Here is a 19,441-nt window from a genome sequence, read left to right on the forward strand (position 1 = left end):
GAAAGTAATTTTAAGGGCAAGTGCATATGCCTCACATGCAGGGCCACAGATTCAGTCCCTGGCCCTGCATGGTTCACTAAAACTGCCAGGAGAAACTCTACCAGGGGTCCTCAAACATTTTAAACAGGGGGCCAGTTCACTGTCCTTCCGACTGTTGGAGGGCCATGTTATAGTAAAAACAAAAATTATGATCAAATTTCTATGCATTCTGCATATATCTTATTTAGAAGTGAAGAAACAAAATGGGAATAAATACAATATGTGGCCCGCGGGCCATAGTTTGAAGACCCCTGCCTAGACTATCATGCCTGGCATAGCCCCTGAGCATTATTGGGTATAATTCAAAGACAGCCAAACCAAAATGACACCTTTATCTGTATTTCTGTATAGACAACATTACATAATGTTAACCAGGGTTGTTTCAGGGGCAGTGAGATATCGTTTTTACACCCCTATTTGTGCTTATCGAGGCAGTTTAAAATTTTTATGAAACTACCATTTAGTATCTGAAACAGGAAACAATGACATAACACCCTACTTAAAGAATTAATCCAGGGGGCCGGAATGATAGCACAACGGTAGGGCATTTGCCTTGCGCTCAGTCAACCTGGGATGGACTTCCCGGGTTTGATTCCCGGCATCCCATTTGGTTCCTTGAGCCTATCAGGAGCAATTTTCTGCACACAAAGCCAGTAGTAACCTCTGAGTGCCACGAGGTGTGGCCCCAAAACCTAAAACCAGAAAAAAATAAAAAGAATCTATTTAAAAGGGGAGGGAAGTATGCCCACAGCAGAAGTGAAGAGATGGTACCAGATCAACATATTTCTATTGGTTGCTGCCAGCAGGAGGCAGGCATATCCTGACAAAGCAAATTATTTACATTTACTGAGTGTGGCTGGTTGTTAGACTTTTGATTAGCTCTGTATTGAATATTCACATATTAATGCCATACATGTTCTGTGCCAAGTTGCCTATAAACAACAGATCCTGAGCCAACTAGCTTCAGCAGAGATATTTCATGTTCTTTTTTTTTTTTTTTTTTTTTTAGTTTTTGGGTCACCCCAGGTGGTACTCAGGGGTTACTCTTGGCTCTTCACTCAGAAATCACTCCTGACAGGCTCCGGGGACCATCTGGGATGTCGGGAATTGAACTGGGATCTGTTCTGTGTTGGCTGCATGCAAGGCAAATGCCCTACTGCTGTGCTATCGCTCTGGCCTATGACATTTCATGTTCTTGTTGCCACTTTGATTTGATGGTTGGTGGTGAGAGATGCAGAGAGGCAGGCCCAGTTCTCTGAATGTTCCCTCTTTTTTTTTTTTTTTTCCAGGCCATACCCAATGGTGCTCAAGGGTTATTCCTGATTAGGAGGAACTCTGTAGTCACTCCCCATGCAGTGCAGAGGATCAAACCATTTTTCATTTACCTCCAAAATAATATTGTCATATTTTCCTGAGTTGATTTATTCACATGTTTTTGATTTCCAGACCTTGCACAGAGTTTTTCCATAGTAAATAAGTAATACAAGATTTCCAGGTTCTTTCTCACTAGCATTTAATAGCATCTAATAGAATCTTTTTTTGTTTTGTTTTGTTTTAGGGGGGGGAGTTACATCCGGCAGTGCTCAGGGGTTACTCCTGGCTCCATGCTCAGAAATAGCTCCTGGCAGGCACGAGGACCATATGGGATGCCGGGATTCGAACCAATGACCTTCTGCATGAAAGGCAAATGCCTTACCTCCATGCTATCTCTCTGGCCCCAGCATCTAATAGAATCTAATAGCATCACTAGCATCTAATAGAATTCAAAATGACTTTGATAGCTTGACATTGAAGTTGATTTGATTTTTTTAAATATATATATATATATATTTTTTTTTGTCAAGATCTGTCAGTCCCTTGTATATTTTAGATATTAACCCATTTTCTGATGGTTATTGGGTGAATAGTTTCTCCCATTCTGTGGGTGACCTTTGTATCATGAGGAAGAATTTCTTTTTTTTTTTTTTTTTTTTTTTTTTGGTTTTTGGGTCACACCCCGCAGTGCTCAGGGGTTACTCCTGACTCTATGCTCAGAAATCGTTCCTGGCAGGCTCGGGGACCATATGGGATGCTGGGATTCGAACCATCAACCTTCTGCATTCAAGGCAAGCACCTTACTTCCATGCTATCTCTCTGGCCCCAGAAGTTGTTTGATTTTCTAGGGGAAAATGCTTTCTAGGATGATACATGCTTCCTTTTTTTTTTTTTTTTGAGGGGTGCATACTCAGTTGTTATTACTCAGTTATTATTAATTATTATTACTATTATCATCATCATCATCATCATCATCATTTGGTTTTGGAGTCACATCCAGCAGCGCTCAGGGATTACTCCTGGCTCTACGCTCAGAAATCACACCTGGCAGGCTTGGGGGACCATATGGGATGCCAAGATTCGAACCGACGTCCTTCTGCATGCAAAGCAAACGCTTTACTTCCATGCTATCTCTCCAGCTCCAATGACTTCTTCTGAGCTCAGGAGCCACTCCTGGTGTGCTTAGGGACCATATGGGGGGCCAGGGATCAAACTGAGGCTGGCTGCAGGCAAGGCAAGTGCCCTTCCCATGGTGCTAATATCACTCTGTGCTTCGCTATTCATTATTGTTCTGACCTCAAGCTTCCTGTTTTAACATTTCAATTCCTTTGCTCATGTCACAGGAAGCTGCCCTAGACTCATGAAGTTAAACAGATTTGTGTCCTGGGAAAGAACTCAAAGGGCTGATGTTCGGGCTCTACATACAAGAACTATGTGTTTGAGCCAAGTACTGCATGATGCCCCAAACCCCTCTGGTGTCATTGCCCCATCCAAAGAAAAAGAAAAACATTATTCTACAGACACTTAATATTGATCAAGTCAGTAACATAGTACTTATTTCACATGTGTGAAACTTTTTTTGGGTTCAATTTCCAGGACCACAAAACCTGAAACAAACAAACAAACAAATAAACAAAAACATGGGGACCAGCGGCAGGGCATTTGCCTTGCACTCAGCTGATTCAGGACAGACAGTGGTTCGAATCCTGGCATCCCGTATGGTTCCCTGAACCTGCCAGGAGTGATTTCTGAGCGCAGAGCCAGAAGTATTCCCTGAGCACCTCCGGGTATGACCCAAACTACCCCCCCCCAAAAAAAAAGCAAAAACAAGTGTCCAGAGCTATAATACAATGAGCAGGGCACTTGCATGTGACCTGATCCTCGGCATCCCATATGATACCCGGAGCAGAGCGAGGAGTGATTCCTGAGTGCAGAGCTAGAAGTATCCAATGAGCATCACTGGATGTGGCTTCCCAACAACAACAACAACAACAACACATAAAACAAAAATAAAAACAAAAGCTTCTAGAGGAATAGCACTGTGAAGAGAGAGCATCTGCTTTGCAAGTACCTGTTCATGAGTTCAAATCATAGGTGGAGCCCATTTGTGTGATTCTCGTGGCTGGCAGCTCTGCTCTCAGCAGTCCTCTATGCTAAACTATTTATGGCTATGACACAGCTAGGCATGTATAAGTAACACACACACACATACTATCCACAGTGTGGCATCCCCAGTGAACACTGAAACTAAAATGATGTGCAAGTATCATAGCCAGGAAATGCAATTTCTGCAAGCATGTGTGTAAATGACCTGTCAGTATCACAACCATAGTAGTGTGTCTCGACTCAGAGTGCCTGTATGCAAGTGCCTTATGCAAACCCTGCACCTAAAAGAGAACAAACCTCAGGGAGTACCACAACCAAGTATGCAAGCACCACAACCTCAGGTGTGGCCTCCAGCAAACACCCCAGAAAATCTGTGAATAGCACAGCCAAGCAAGTGTACAACAACAACAATGAAGGAAAGAGGTGAGGGAATGTGAAAAAATGTCAAGATCTGAGGGTCAATGTCTTCTTGGGGTTGACCCTCAGATGATACTTAAAAAAATAGGGGCTGGGGGCCGGAGAAATAGCATGGAGGTAGAGCATTTGCCTTGCATGCAGAAGGATGATGGTTCGAATTTCGGCATCCCATACGGTCCCCTGAGCCTGTCAGGAGCAATTTCTGAGCATAGTAACCCCTGAGTGCTGCCAAAAATAGGGACCATAGTGATAGCAAAGTGGCAGGGTGTTTGCCTTGCTCACAGCTGACCTACAACGGACCTGGTTTCAGGAGCGATTTCTGAGCGAAGAGTCAGGAGTAACCCTTGAGTGCTTCTGGGTATGTCCCTAAAAGAAAAAAAAAATTAAAGAGGGGCGAGGGATGTAAGTCCTCAGTAGAGTTCTTGTCTTGCATGTAATTGTTGAGTTTGGAAATGTTTGATTTTGGAAAAGTTTGGCCTTGAGTCCAGACATTAAGTTTGCGTTTAATTCTGAGTTCTTGTGTTTTATCTGAGAACTTGAAATAATAGTATTTAGGAATAGTAGATATAAGCTGTTAGCTTAGAATAATATAGTTAGCAAGAAACTAGTTTTTCCTCTCACAAAGTTTGTGTTTTCCCTTTTTCATACAGCTTAGAATTTATTTCAGAACCCCTGACAGGCAGGCAGAGTCTCACTGCCCAAGGGACCCCAGGCTAGCCGTGAGACTGACCCAAGGAGATAGGAATTACTCCTGCTCACTTGATGCATATTGAGGAAATAACAGGATCTTTAAGAAAGAGATCAAAAAGACATGTAAGCATCTTAAAACAAACAGACAAACAGGGGGCTGGAGAGATAGCATGGAGGTAGGGTGTTTGCCTTGAATGCAGGACGGTGGTTCGAATCCTGGCATCCCATATGGTCCCCCGAGCCTGCCAGGAGCAGTTTCTGAGCGTATAGCCAGGAGTAACTTCTGAGCATTGCCGGGTGTGACCCAAAAACAAAACAAAACAAAAAACAAAAGCAAACATAACTTAATAACTAAATAAAATGTTAGGTCAAAAGTAGTTATGAGTTAAGAACATACTAATTTGCTTTTGTCATTTGTTGACTAAAAAGTTTTAACTACCCAAAGTGACACCTCCACCCTAATACATGATAAAACATTCTAACATCGAGCAGGGAAAAGCAGACTTTGTGAGGTCATGAAAGGGCAGGATTTGTGCCATTTTCTGAGATTGTCATTGATAAAATTCAAACTCATACATATGAAATGATTGGACCTGTTTGCTAATTACCATGTAAAACTCCTTAAAAACCTGTGTAAGGAGTAGCTCAGGGTCTCACTACAGACTGAAAATTCCTACTGCATCAGGTGGCTGTGAGTGGACCCGGAACATTCCGTGATTGAATAAACCTTGTGTGATTGCATCCTCCAAGGTTTGTGTTTCTTCAATTGAGTGGTGGCCTTTCCTCGGACCCTGGGCATTCCCAATCCCTGGGACTTCACCCCCCCACCCCGGGTTCGGGCATATTCAACCCCGGACCCCAACATGGGTCCAGACCAGCCTTGGTCATGCTTTAACATAGTAAGTCCTGGGTTTGAGTTTTGTCTGGCAAGCATGTTTTATATTTAAAGCAGTATTGTTATATTAGAAAAATATAGGAAAAGAATAATAAATACAAAGAAGTCTACCACTGCTCTGGTGTATGTTATTTATCTTTGTATACTTGATAGTTTGTGTGTGTGTGTGTGTGTGTGTGTGTTTTGTTTGTTTTGTTTTTGGGTCACACCTGTTGGTGCTTAGGGGTTATTCCTGGCAGAAATCACTCCTGGCAGGATCGGGAGACCTCATGGGATGCTGGGAATTGAACCACCATCTTTCCTGCCATCCAATAAGTCAAACGCCTTACAGCTGTGCTATCTCTCTGGCCCTGATACTTTTTTTAAAAAAATCTTTTAATAGTATAGTATATTTGTGAACATCTCTCAGTGTGAAATTCATTTAAATAGTGCAAGTTAGGTTGGAGATAGTAAAACATATTGGTTGCATGCAACCAATATACTTTCTATTTCTTGTATGCCCAAGCCCTGCAGAAAGTGATCCCTAAGCACAGTCAGGAGAAGTCCTGAGCATCTTTGGGTATTGTCCCCAAAATCAAAGCAACTAAATAAATACAACTTAATTTTTAAAACTTTTTTTTTGTTTTGTTTTTGGTTTTGGTTTTTGGGCCACACCCCGTGATGCTCAGGGTCACTCCTGGCTATGCGCTCAGAAATCTCTCCTGGCTTGGGAGACCATAGGGGCACCTGGGATAGAACCTTGGTCCGTCCCAGGTCAGGCGCATGCCAGGCAAATGCTCTACCACTGCACCACTGCTCCGGACCCAATTTTTGAAACTTAATAAAATTGAGTTGTAATTTGATTTTTTTAAAATGCTATTTTGTTTTACTCTACACCCACCAGTGCTCAGCTTTTATACCTGGCACTGCATTCAGAGATTCACTTCTGGGTGGTTGGGGACCACATGGAGTGCAGGGAATAGAGCCCTGTTGAGTTGTGTGCAAGACAAACACCTTACCACTGTCTTATCGCTCCTGTCCACTGTAATTGTTTTTATTTTGGTTTTATAGAGAATATGATTTATTTATATATACATATAACATACATTTTAAATATATGTACACAGAAATGTTTTAAATGACTCAATACAAAGGGGTGCAATTACAGGCTGACTTTTGATTTATAAAGTGACGTCACTTCATTGCGCAACTCCAGAGGGCACAACATTCCTCTAGGCTGCTCACTGAAGCCCAAAAGAATAATTAAAGAGAGTCTGAGAGATAGCACAGCAGTAGGGCGTTAGCCTTGCATGCAGAAGGACAGTGGTTCAATCCCGGCATCCCATATGGTCCCTTGGGCCTGCCAGGAGTGACTTCTGAGTGCAGAGCCAGGAGTAACCCCAGAGGTGGAACCCCAAAACAAACTAATAAACAAAAAACAAACAAAAGAATACTTAACTAAAAACAATAAAGTTTGGGCCGGAGAGAGACAATCCAGCAGGTAAGGCCAGGTAAGGCCTTGCCTGGGCATCCTAGATCGAGTCCAGTGATACCTGAGGAAACTGAATGTGGCCCCCAAATAAAAAAGAAAGAAAAAAAATGAAGCCTTTAGAGTCTGTCCGGCTAGATACACCGCTCAGGCAAATGAGAAAGGCTAAGTAAGGCTGGTGATGAAATAACTCAACAGGTGGGAAGAGAAGGTTCTTTTTTTAATTTTTATTTATTATTTTTTGTTTTTTGGATCACACTGGGTGATGCTCAGGGGTTCCTCCTGGCTCTACACTCAGAAATCACTCCTGGCAGGAATGGGGAACTATATGGGCTGCCGGGATTCGAACCACCGTCCTTCTTTATGCGAGGCAAACGCCCTACCTCCATGCTCTCTAGCCTACCCGAGAATGCTAGCCAACCTGGGCACACCGGAAGAAGACTAGGCGAAGGCGAGGGCAGGCGCGGGGCCTCCTGGGAGTTGTAGTCCCGCCGCGCGTACCGGAAGACTCGGTTTCCCGGCAGGCCCTGCGCGCGCCGTGCCGCTGGCGGGCTCCAAGTTGCCGCGCTGGCTCTAGGCAAAGAAGAGGGACTCGACTTTGGGGGTGCAATTGGGGTTCGCTTTGGCGATGGCCTCGTTCGTGACAGAAGTTCTGGCGCACTCGGGGAAGCTGGATAAGGAGGATCTAGGCACCCAGATCGGCCGCCTGACCCGCCAGGTGGAGGAAGTCAAGGTGAGGGCTCAGCAGAGGGAGACCTGCTGGGGAGCAAAACTAGGCCTGGGGTGTGGGGCGTCCCTAGGGAGGGACTTGGGGGGCCGAGGGCTTTTGGGGGGCTGCGGGGAAGTGGGGTGAGGCGCCCCAGGGTGCTCCTGGAGGGGCTCCCAGTGTAGATGACCCCCCTACCCCTGCTGCTGTGAGTGTTGCCCCCCCCAAACCTAACCTCAAGCACTTTCTTTCACCCCCCTCTTGCAGGTTCTGAGTCTGCCCAGGCCAGAGTGGGAGGTTCTGGAAACGGCTTTATTCCACCTTCCCACCCCCAGAGAGAGGGGGTGTCTGCCCCCCCCCAGGGCCTCTGTCTCCCCCAGAACCACTTTTTCTCCTTCGCCAAGTCTCTCCTGAGTTCGCTCCTAGCCAGGGAGGAGACCTTGCCCACTGGGAATTGCTTCTGATAGGGGACTTAATTGTTGGGGTTCTGTGTGTTTGTTTCTCAGTTTTGGGGTTCATGCACAGAGCTTATTCTTGGCTCTGCATTCAGAAATCACTTCTAGGGACCATATGGTATGCCCTGGGAGTCGAACCTGGGGTTGCTAAGTGCAAAACCAGTGTGTGTCTTTCCCACTGTACTATCTCTCTAACTCTAGTTGAGTGTTAGGGGTACAGTGTCCTAACACCAACACCGACACACACACACACACACACACACACACACACACACACACACACACTGTTCCAACACTAAGCCAGCCCTGGGTGCCTGCCCCCCCCCCCCCCCCACACACACACACTGTTCCAACACTAAGCCAGCCCTGGGTGCCTGCCCCCCTCCCCTCTCTCTGCACATTTTCTCTCCAACTCTAGTTGAGTGTTAGGGGTACAGTGTCATAACACCGACACACACACACACAGAGTGTTCCAACACTAAGCCAGCCACAAGTTCCCTGGGTGCCTGCCTACCTCTCTCTCTCTCTCTCTGCACATTTTTAAGTTTGGCTATTGTACTTTGGGCCTCGAGCTTACAGTATTGTCTCTGTACTTTGGGGTATATACATCATTCTACACACTGACATGCTTGTCACTCCTGATAATCTTTGTCCATCTCAGCCCTTTTTTTAATTTTGCGGGAGGGTTTTGTGTCACACTTGGCGGTGCTCAGTGGTTACTCCTTTACTCTGCACTCAGGGGTCATTCCTGGCAGTGCTTGGGGGACCATATGGGATGCCAGGGATCAAACCCAGGTCAGCTTGTGCAAGGCAAATGCTCTATCCACTGTGCTGTTGCTTCTGTCGCTGTCCATCTCTCTTTTCTTTTTTGGCCACACCCGGCAGTGCTCAGGTGTTACTCCTGGCTATCTGCTCAGAAATAGCTCTTGGCAGGCACGGGGGACCATATGAGATGCCGGGATTCGAACCAACCACCTTAGGTCCTGGGTCAGCTGCTTGCAAGGCAAACACCGCTGTGCTATCTCTCCGGGCCTCCCCCCTTTTTGGGGGGGGGGCACACCCTGTGACGCTGAGGGGTTACTCCTGGCTGTGTGCTCAGAAATTGCTCCTGGCTTGGGGGACCATATGGGACGCCTGGGGATCTAACCGTGGTCTGTCCTAGGCTAGCGTGGGCAAGGCAGCTTCCTTATTGCTTGCACCACTGCTCCGGCCCCTGTCCATCTCTTCTTAATCTGTTCTTTTTCCTTTCTTGTGTTCATTTCTGTGATCTAAGGTCAAGGGTAATCTAGTTATTTCCCACTTTGATGTATGCTGTTTATTTTTTAATAGAATCCCCTCTCTGCCTCATTGTAATTTTCTCTTTCATGTTTTAGGGTGAGGTGTGCAGTTTGATCAGCAAAAAGTACAATGAGTTCCTGCCTAGCATGCAGAGTGCTCAGGACTTGGTTACCCAGGTGGACAAACTCTCCCATGACATTGACCAACTGAAATCCAGGATAGAGAGACAGGTAGGAAACTTGTTACTCTGCAGTAAATGGGTTTGATCCCTGGCAACATGCACACGTTTGTTATGTGTGATGGGTGTGTAGGCAACTCTGTTTTGGAGCTGACAGTGGTAGCTGCTTGAAAATATCTGTTGCTGGTGAAGAAGTCCAGGACTCTGGAGTGCAAAGCATGTAGTCTGGCCCTTTGAGTTATGTCCTGGATATTGTTCAATTGTTTAAGACTCACTTTACTGATTAGCAAATGTAAGTTGAGATAGAGAGTGTTAGAGTGACATTCAGTTTTAAAATAGAAATATTTTAAATAACTACAACTTAAATTTTTTTGGGGGGAAGTACAACTGGCTCTGTGCTTGGTGGTGTTCAGGGATCATGTTCGAAGGCTGAGTGTGCCCAAAACCAAAAATAAAGAAAGAAGTGCATGAATTTGTAAGGAAACAAGCAAGCAAAATAAAGGCCAAATAATTTTATTCTGTCAGTTATTTTTATTTTGTTATACAGACAAAATCCTGAGGCTCTTTTTTTTTTTTTTTTTTAATTTTTTTTTTTTTTTTTGTTTTGTTTTGTTTTGTTTTTGTGGTTTTTGGGTCACACCCAGCGGTGCTCAGGGGTTATTCCTGGCTCCAGGCTCAGAAATTGCTCCTGGCAGGCATGGGGGACCATATGGGACGCCGGGATTCGAACCGATGACCTTCTGCATGAAAGGCAAACGCCTTACCTCCATGCTATCTCTCCGGCCCTTTTTTAATTTTTTTAATCTGTTTTTTGGGTCACACCCGGCAGTACTCAGGGGGGTTACTCCTGGCTCTATGCTCAAAAATCACTCGTGGCAGGCTCAGGGGACCATTTGGGATGCCGGGATTCGAATCACTGTCCTTCTGCATGCAAGGCAAATGCCCTACTTCCATGCTATCTCTCTGGCCCATACTGAAGTTCTTTTTATAAAATTTATAAATGGGGCCCCGCCCGCCTCTCCCCTCCTATCCTCTCACCCTCACTTCCTCCCTTCTCTCCCCTTCCCCCTCAAGAAAAAAAATTTATAAATGGGCCAGAGAGATGATAGTACTACAGCAAGTCGGTTGCTTGCCTGGAATATGGCCAACCTAGATTTGATCCCTAGCACCCCATATGGTCACTGAGCTCTGTCGGGAGTGTTTTTGAGTGTAAACCCTGAACACCTTCATATATGGCCCCAGAACAAAAAGTATAAAGTACTATCCAAATGCAAAACATTATTTTGGTTTTAAAAACTACTGTAGGGGCCAGAGAGATAGTACAGTGGTAAGGCATTTGCTTGAATGTGGCTGACCCAGGAAGGACCCGTTTTGATTCCTGGCATTCTATGTGATCCCCCAGCTTGCCAGGAGCGGTTTCTGAGCACAGAGCCAGGAGTAACCCCTGAGCATCACCAGGTGTGGCCCAAAAACCAATCAATGAATCAGTAAACTGCTTTAATAAAAATAAAAAACAACCATAAAAATTGGGGCCAGAGTGATAGCACAGCAGTAGGACATTTGTCTTGCATGTGTTCAACCCGAGACAAACTCGGGTTCCATTCTCGGCATTTCATACGGTCCCCTGAGCCTGCCAGGAGCAATTTCTGAGTGCAGAGCCAGAAGTAACCCCTGAGCGTTGTTGGGTGTAGGCCCACCGACCGCCCCCAAAAAAACTACCATAAAAATTGAATTCTTGCATAGGTTTTAGGGCCACACTTGGCAGTGCTCAGGGTTTATTCCTGGCTCTTTCAGAGCTCAGGGCACCACTGGATTGCCAGAGATATAACCTGGGTTATCTGTGTGTAAGGCAGGTGCCCTACCTGCTATACTGTCACTCTGTCCCATAAAATTTTTTATTCTTTTTGATGGGACAATACAACTGTTAAAGGTGGTTTTCCGAGCTACTCCTGGCAGTGTGCGGGGACATATTTTGAGGATTGTACCAGTGTTGGCCGCATGGAGGGGTAGTGTCGGATCTGTATGTTCTTCAGCCCTATTGGAATGAAAAATTTTAATCATAATAGGTTTTGTTTGCAGGCTACCCTCTTTTTGTAGCTGGTTTTTCGATCCCATTTGAAAGGGATCTGAGATTTGAAACTAGTTACATGTTACTGAGTTCGCTTGCCACAGTTGATAGTAGAACATATGAAACTTTGGGGGTGAGAGAGCGATGAAAGAGTTTATTAAATACATGTGTTGGGCAGTATGTAAGTGTTTTTGCACAATGCTTTAATCACATCTGCTCAAAGGGTAGGCAGTGTACTGTTGTAGAAAACTCCTGAGTTAGGAAACTTGAATCTCTTAAAATGGATAACATATGGGCCCGGAGAGATAGCACAGCGCCACAGCACCGTTTGCCTTGCAAGTAGCCGATCCAGGACCAAAGGTGGTTGTTTCGAATCCTGGTGTCCCATATGGTCCCCCATGCCTGCCAGGAGCTATTTCTGAGCAGACAGCCAGAAGTAACCCCTGGGCACCGCCGGGTGTGGCCCAAAAACCAAAAACCAAAAACCAAAAAAAAAAAAAAAAAAAAAGGGTAACATACCTGCTTTTTGTTTTTGAGGAAATGCTATCTCTGTTTTCCAGGTTGTTTACTATTCATGCATTTTTTTTTTTTTTAAGAAATAGTTCTGCACAAAAAACTCATTGTTTCACTTGCAAAACTGTAGAGAAAGAAATATAAGTGATTTCTTACAAATTATTTTTCACCAAACTATTTAGTAGCAAAACTGATAATACCTGGTGACTTTTACTATAATAAGATCCACCAAGTAGCATATATATTACAGCTTTAGAAGTAGTTCTCTAGGATTTTGTTAAGAGCAAAGAAGGGACAAAGCGTCCCCCTTTTTTAGTTTTATTTTGATTGTTTTTGGTTTTTTTTTGGAGGGGCACAACCAATGATACTCAGGGGGTTACTCCTGGCTATGTGCTCAGAAATTGCTCCTGGCTTGGGGGACCATATGGGACACTGGGGATCAAACTGAGGTCCGTCCTGGATCAGCCGTGTGCAAGGCAGACACTATACCACTGCGCTATCACTCTGGCCTCTCTATCCCCCCCCCCCTTTTTTTTTAAAGACTCAGTCTTACACATTGTTTCTGACTTACTTCTATTTTAAAATTTTTTAAATCTTTTTTCTTTTCTAAGTTTTTTTTTTTGTGGGGGGGGGTGGTTTGGGTCACACCCGGCAGCGCTCAGGGGTTACTCCTGGCTCTATGCTCAGAAATCACCCCTGGCAGGCACAGGAGACCATATGGGGTGCCGGGATTGGAACCACCGACCTTCTGCATAAAAGGTAAACGCCTTACCTCCATGCTATTTCCCCGGCCCCCAAAATTTTTAAATCTTTAATTTTTTTTTGTTTGTTTCGTTTTTGGGTCACACACAGAGGCACTCAGGGGTTACTCTTGGCTCTGCGCCAGAAATCACTCCTGGCAGGCACAGGGAACCATATGGGATGCCGGATTTGAATCACTGTTTGTCCTGGGTTGGCTGCATGCAAGGCAAACGTCCTACTACTATGCTATCTTTCCGGTGCTAAAATTTCTTTTGAAATATTTGGGGCCACACCCAGTGATTCTTAGAGGTTACTTCTGGCTCTGCACTTATAAATCACTCTTGGGGGACTATAAGTGGTGCTGAAAATTGAACCCTTTTCAGCCATGTGCAAGACTAGTTAGTGCCCTACTCACTGTACTTTCTCCCTGGCCCCTCTGCTTTAACATTGTTGAGATTCTAGAAAGATGGCTACCCCCTCCTTTGAGGGAGAATTTATAATGTAGTTGGGAAGCCAGGAGAGAATAGATCTTAGCTGTCAGTTTATCCATTGCCCTATTCATTGACAAGTTTTGGTTTTAGGAAAGTGATCTGGATTGAGATAGTGAGATAGCAGCATTTAGAAATTGAAACCTGGGGCCAGAGAAACAGTGGTAGGACGTTTGCCTTGTGGCAGCCAATTCAGGACTGACAGTGGTTGGAATCCTGGCATCCCATATGGTCCCCTCTGCCTGCCAGGAGTGATTTCTGAGCACAGAGCCAGGAGTAACTCCTGAGCACCGCTGGGTGTGACCCATAAACCAACCAGCCAAACAAACAAAACCAGAAATTGAAATCATAAGAATAGATAAGATTGCCCAGTGAGGGTGTATAGTGTTTCTCGGCTTTCCTACTGTTGATAAGCTTGGATGATTCCTTGTTAAGGAGGGCTATTTGGTACAGCATAAGATGTATTCTCTACATTGTAGAATTGTCTGTCATTTCTACTTCAGTAGTGACAACTCTCTAGTTTGATGTTGCCAAATGTCCTTGGATGAGTTGGGACAAATTTATTTTTGATTGGTATTAGAAAAAAAGGCCAGGGGAAAAAAGTATCAGCATGTATGAAGTGCTTAAAAGGAACATGGAGTTCCCAAAGAAAAATGAAAAGGAGGGGCCGGAGAGATAGCATGGAGGTAAGGCGTTTGCCTTGTATGCAGAAGGACAGTGGTTCGAATTCCAGCATTCCATATGGTCCCCCAAGCCTGCCAGGAGTGATTTCTGAACATAGAGCCAGGAGTAACCCTTGAGCGCTGCTGGGTGTGACCTCAAAACCAAAAAAAGAAAAAGAAAAAAAGAAAAATGAAAAGGAATGGTCAGAGAACGAGAGGGCATATTTATATAATTTTGTTTTTGGATTCAATATGAATTAAATTTACCTAGTAAAGCTCACTGACTATAAATGTTTATTGTTTAAGTAGAATATAGCATAAAAGTCTTTGTCTTTGATGTGTGAATTAGGTTCGCCAAGATCTTCATGTATCAACTGCTGAATTCACAGACTTGAAGCACCAGTTGGATAGAGACTTAGTAGTCATAAGTTTGCTTAAACAGCTACAAGAGGTCAGTAAAATCAGCTTCAGCTTTGGTGTTTCAGTGGTAATCATTTTTTAATTGGTTCCCTTATTAAAGAGTTACTCTCTAACTATCAGGTATTTGTTCTTATTTTATTTTTATTGTTTTTGGCTTTGGGGCCAAACCTGGCAAGTGCTTATTAATTCTGACTCTGAGCTAAGGGATGCTCTTGGCAGGCTCAGGGCACCATATGGAGTGCCAGGAATTGAACCCAGATTTGCTGCATGCAAGGCAAGCACCCTGCCTGTAATACTATCTCTCTGGCCCCATTTTTTTTTTTAATATTTAAAAAAAAAACTTGTGCTCACTTTGGCAGCACATATACTAATAGGAAGCAAAGATACTTGAAATATTAGAATATAATACCTAATACCAATATTATTCTTTCAGTTTTCTACTGCTATCGAAGAATATAACTGTGCATTAACAGCGAAGAAGTATGTCGCTGCAGCTCAGCATCTAGAAGAGGTAGTAAATGCTTTCTCAAGGCATAAAGAGCTACTCCTTTTCTTGTTCATAATTAAAATGTGTGCTCATATATTCCTTAGTATACAGATATGTTCTAATTGTCCTGATCCAAATGGAATGTTTTAACAGTGATTCCGTTTCATGACCAGGCACAGAAATGCTTGAAGTTAATAAAATCCAGAAAATGCTTTGATTTAAAAATACTGAAATCTCTCAGCATGGAGTTCACAGTACAAAAGCAGAACATACTTTATCACCTTGGAGAAGAGTGGCAGAAACTGATTGTATGGAAGTTTCCATCCAAAGGTACCGCTGGCCTCAAGGGTATATCTTTGCTTAATTTGCCCGAAGCAGTTGCTGCTGTTTCAGAAGGTTTCATATATTAATTTCCAAGTGTTCATGGTCCTCATAGTAACTAAACTGGGCCCTTCAAGTATGACCCTTAAATATCTGCCTCCTTCTCTTCTCTGAGAGAGAAGATGATTGGATGAATGAAGTCCATGTGGTTAGTATATTAGTGTTGGTAGTAATTTAAGATCACACAGAGTATATCTACCATACTGTCTGATGTGCCTTTTCCAATTAGCTAACCATTTCTTTTGCCTAGAAAGCTCAAAGAAGCTGGCCCAAGTAAGTATTCTTCTTGCTGAGAGAAGACAGATAGTAGGACTCAATTTTTTTTTTTCTGTCTTTGGGGAAAAATATTGACAAGGGATCAGAAAGATAGTTGTAAGGATTCAGGTGCATGCTGTGCAGGCAATGGACCCTACTTCCATTCCCAGCATCACATAGGTCCTTTAAGTGTCACACAGGGTATAGCACTGAGAGAGATCCGAAGACACCATCAGGGTGTCCTGGATAATCACCAGTACCACAGGGCTCTAGCTGGTTGGCCAAAAATCACCAGCAAGGGTCCCCTAGGTCTTCTGAGTACTGCTTGGGAGGCAGTGATATGGGTGGGGCCAGAGCAATAGCACAGCGGTAGGGCCTTTGCCTTGCACGGGGCTGACCCAGGATAGACCTGGGTTCAATCCCTGGCATCCCATGTGGTCCTCTGAGCCAGGAGGGATTTTTGAGTGCATAGCCAGGAGTAACCCCTGAGCGTCATTGGGTGTGGCCCAAAAACCAAAAAAAAATTTTTTTGTTATGGGATTGATTTGCCAGGTAAAGAAGTTGGGTAAATGATTTTTTTTGCAGTACTGGAGTTTGGACCCAGGGCTTCACATGTGCGAGCCTATAAATGTATAGGCAGGTTCTTTATTGCTGAGCTAGATCCCTTGCTCCAATGGACTCCTCGCTTCTCTGCATGTCTCTTTAAGAGTATATTTAAAGTATATGACATTATATCTGGTATATTTTCCAGTATTCAGTCTTCAGGTTTTTTTTTTTTTCCAGTTTTAATTTATTTGAATCTCAGTCTTCCCCTGCCCCCTTCCCCACACATGCATGAGTTTATACACACTTGTTTGGACTTAGTGTTTTGGCAGGAAGTAATTTGGAACGTTTTGTATTATACATCTAATAGACTATAAAATTAAGAGACAATGCCATGTATTAATTCTTTGTTCTAATACAATTTCCTGTTAAACTTGTTCAGCAGGCAGTTCTCTTCATTTGGTAAGAACAAACATAGAAGATTTTAATGAAATCAGTACCTCACTTTTCTTTGATTTTCTTCATTTAGTCATTTAATATGTAGTTAATAAGCATTTATTGAAGACACATCATCTTGTCTTTATGCCTTGATTCTTTGAAGATACCAATAAAAGTTATTTCCTGTTTTAAAATGATGCTAAGGCCATGCATAAAATTAATATGTAGTTGCATCAGAATTTATGAATTAACACATAATTGTGTGGATATCTCAGTAGAGAATGAGTACTAGGAATAGAAATGGGGACACCTAGTATTATTGACACAGCTAGTATTTTTTTTTCTCCCATTTTCTTAGATATCAGCAACTTGGAATTTTACCTCCAAACAGAACTTCATTTGTGTATAGAACAGGCTCAGAATGAGGAGAAGACCCAAGTGCCACCGATCAGTTCTGTCCTTTTAGCATTTTCTATCCTAGGGGAACTACATTCCAAGCTGAAATCATTTGGTAAGGTATACCACTTTGTTTCATTTGCACATTATCCCAACATTAAAGCAATGATAGAAAAGATTATACAATATTCTCTGGGTAGTATTACTGAGGGATTGATTGATTGTAGAGTCTGGCCTCATGATTTGTTTAATGTTGTTTAATGGAATGATTAAGGACTTGCTCCCTCCCCATTCTGTCTTAAAAATTAGCTTTTGTGGGGCCAGAGCAATAGCACAGCGGGTAGATTGTTTGCCTTGCTGTGACCAACCTTGGTTCTATCCTAGCATCCCGTATGGTCCCCTGAGTCTGCCAAAACTTATTTCTGAGTGCAGAGATAGAAGTAACACCTTTAGGTGTAACCCTAAAACAAAACAAAAAACTAGCTGTTGCTATTTGTTTTATTTTATTGTTACTTTATTTATTTTTTTTTATTTATTTATTTTTTTTGGTTTTTGGGCCACACCCGGTAACGCTCAGGGGTTACTCCTGACTATGTGCTCAGAAGTCGCTCCTGGCTTGGGGGACCATATGGGACACCGGGGGATCGAACCGCGGTCCGTCCAAGGCTAGCGCAGGCAAGGCAGGCACCTTACCTTTAGCGCCACCGCCCGGCCCCATTGTTACTTTATTTTTAAAAGTTACCAAAATATATAGAACAGTTGTAAAATTTCAGTGAGAAAATTTCAGTGGAAAATTCACAGGGCATCTTAGGTATTAATTACATAATGCAGTACATATACTTGTTAGACTCAAGGGTATTATTATTTATTTCAGCATACTTTTAAATGTTTCTTCTAGAGGATTTTAATGTCTCTATAATTTTTTCAGGTCAGATGCTGCTAAAGTATATTCTTATGCCTCTGGTGTCTTGGCCATCCCTTTCTGTTCTGATAGAAACTCAGCCCAACGTCATTATCATTCGTTTTGAATCTGTAACGACAGACTTGGAACATCCGTCTCCCTGTGAAGTTTTTACAAAAATCAGGCTGGTACTAGAAGTGCTACAAAAACAACTTCAAGGTATATTTCTCAAGGCAGTGCTTGAATGTTTGAATTTGAATTTTTTGATGTGTAGGTGTCATGCTGGGGATCAGATCCAGGGCCCTCCTACTTATATGGCATATGGTACTTATGTGATTTCTCTACCAGTCAGCCACACCCCCAGTGTCTCAGCATTGTTTTGAAACAATGGCCACGATCTCAGTGGATGGAGGCTTCAAGTAAATTATGCCTGAAGAGCATTGTACTTTTATTTTTTGCTTTACTTTGCAATCCTTCCGAGTATTTTTTGGTAAGTAGGGTCATCAAAGGTATACCAGATTCTGTTTTAAAAATATTTAGTTGTGGGGCAGGAGAGATAGCACGGTGGTAGGGCATTTGCCATGCACATGACTGACTTGGGACAGACCCAGGCTTGATCTCTGCCATCCCATATGTTCCCTCGAGCCTGCCAGGGGCGATTTCTGAGTGCAGAGCCGGGAGTAATTCCCGAATGCCACCAGGTATGGTCCAGTTGTTGGCAACTGGAGTGATAGCACAATGGTAGGGCATTTGCCTTGCATGCAGCAGACCTGGGCTGACCTGGGACTGACCCAGATTCCGTCTCCAGCATTCCATATCATCCCCTGAGCCTATCAGGAGCAATTTCTGAGCACCACCTGGTGTAGCCCAAACCCCTGGTTCCTCCCCCTCCCCCCCCCCCCCCCACACACACACAAAAGAAAAGTTTAGTTGCTTTCTAGGATTCTTTTTTCTCACTGGACTTCTGGTAACATTACTTTTTGGGGCTTTTGCATCATAGCGGAAGGAGACATAAATTCTTTGCTCTTTGACACATTGTAATAGAAAGTTTTCATTTTGTAACAAGTATAAGAAATGAATCCCTTTCCAATTCTTTTGGTTGTATTCATCAGTTTAAATTGGTTAGTTTGTATTTGAATCTTTTTTTTGTTTGTTTGTTTTTTGTTTTTGGGTCACACTCGGCAGCACTCAGGGGTTACTCCTGGCTCTTTGCTCAGAAATCGCCCCTGGCAGGCAAGGGGACCATATGGGATGCTGGGATTCGAACCACTGTCCTTCTTTTTTTTTTTTTTTGGTTTTTGGGTCACACCCAGCAGTGCTCAGGAGTTACTCCTGGCTCCATGCTCAGAAATTGCTCCTGGCAGGCACGGGGGACCATATGGGACGCCGGGATTCGAACCACTGTCCTGCATGAAAGGCAAACATCTTACCTCCATGCTATCCCTCCGGTCCCTTGAATCTTTTTTGTTCTTTGTTTTGGGGTTACACCAGGTGATGCTCAGTGCTTCTTTTTGGCTCTGTGCTCAGGGCACACTCCAACCCCAATATGGTCACTTTTTTTATTTTTCCAATATGGTCGCTTTTTAAGGTTCTTATAATTGA

At 43.6% G+C, this 19,441-nt stretch overlaps 1 protein-coding gene across 1 annotated transcript in view; it reads left to right on the forward strand.

Moving 5' to 3' along the window:
- The first annotated feature begins 7,467 nt into the window (after positions 1-7,467).
- Positions 7,468-19,441, forward strand: part of ZW10 (zw10 kinetochore protein) — a 37,226-nt gene continuing 25,252 nt past the window's right edge. The window contains exons 1-7 of the mRNA XM_049778697.1: positions 7,468-7,662; positions 9,464-9,598; positions 14,368-14,469; positions 14,872-14,949; positions 15,099-15,255; positions 16,901-17,053; positions 17,867-18,058. Of these exons, the coding sequence (XP_049634654.1) occupies positions 7,558-7,662; positions 9,464-9,598; positions 14,368-14,469; positions 14,872-14,949; positions 15,099-15,255; positions 16,901-17,053; positions 17,867-18,058 (922 nt within the window). The 5' untranslated portion in view covers positions 7,468-7,557. The remainder of the gene's footprint in view (positions 7,663-9,463; positions 9,599-14,367; positions 14,470-14,871; positions 14,950-15,098; positions 15,256-16,900; positions 17,054-17,866; positions 18,059-19,441) is intronic.

This window comes from Suncus etruscus, chromosome 8 (genome assembly GCF_024139225.1).
Source record: "Suncus etruscus isolate mSunEtr1 chromosome 8, mSunEtr1.pri.cur, whole genome shotgun sequence".
Classification (NCBI taxonomy): domain Eukaryota; kingdom Metazoa; phylum Chordata; class Mammalia; order Eulipotyphla; family Soricidae; genus Suncus; species Suncus etruscus.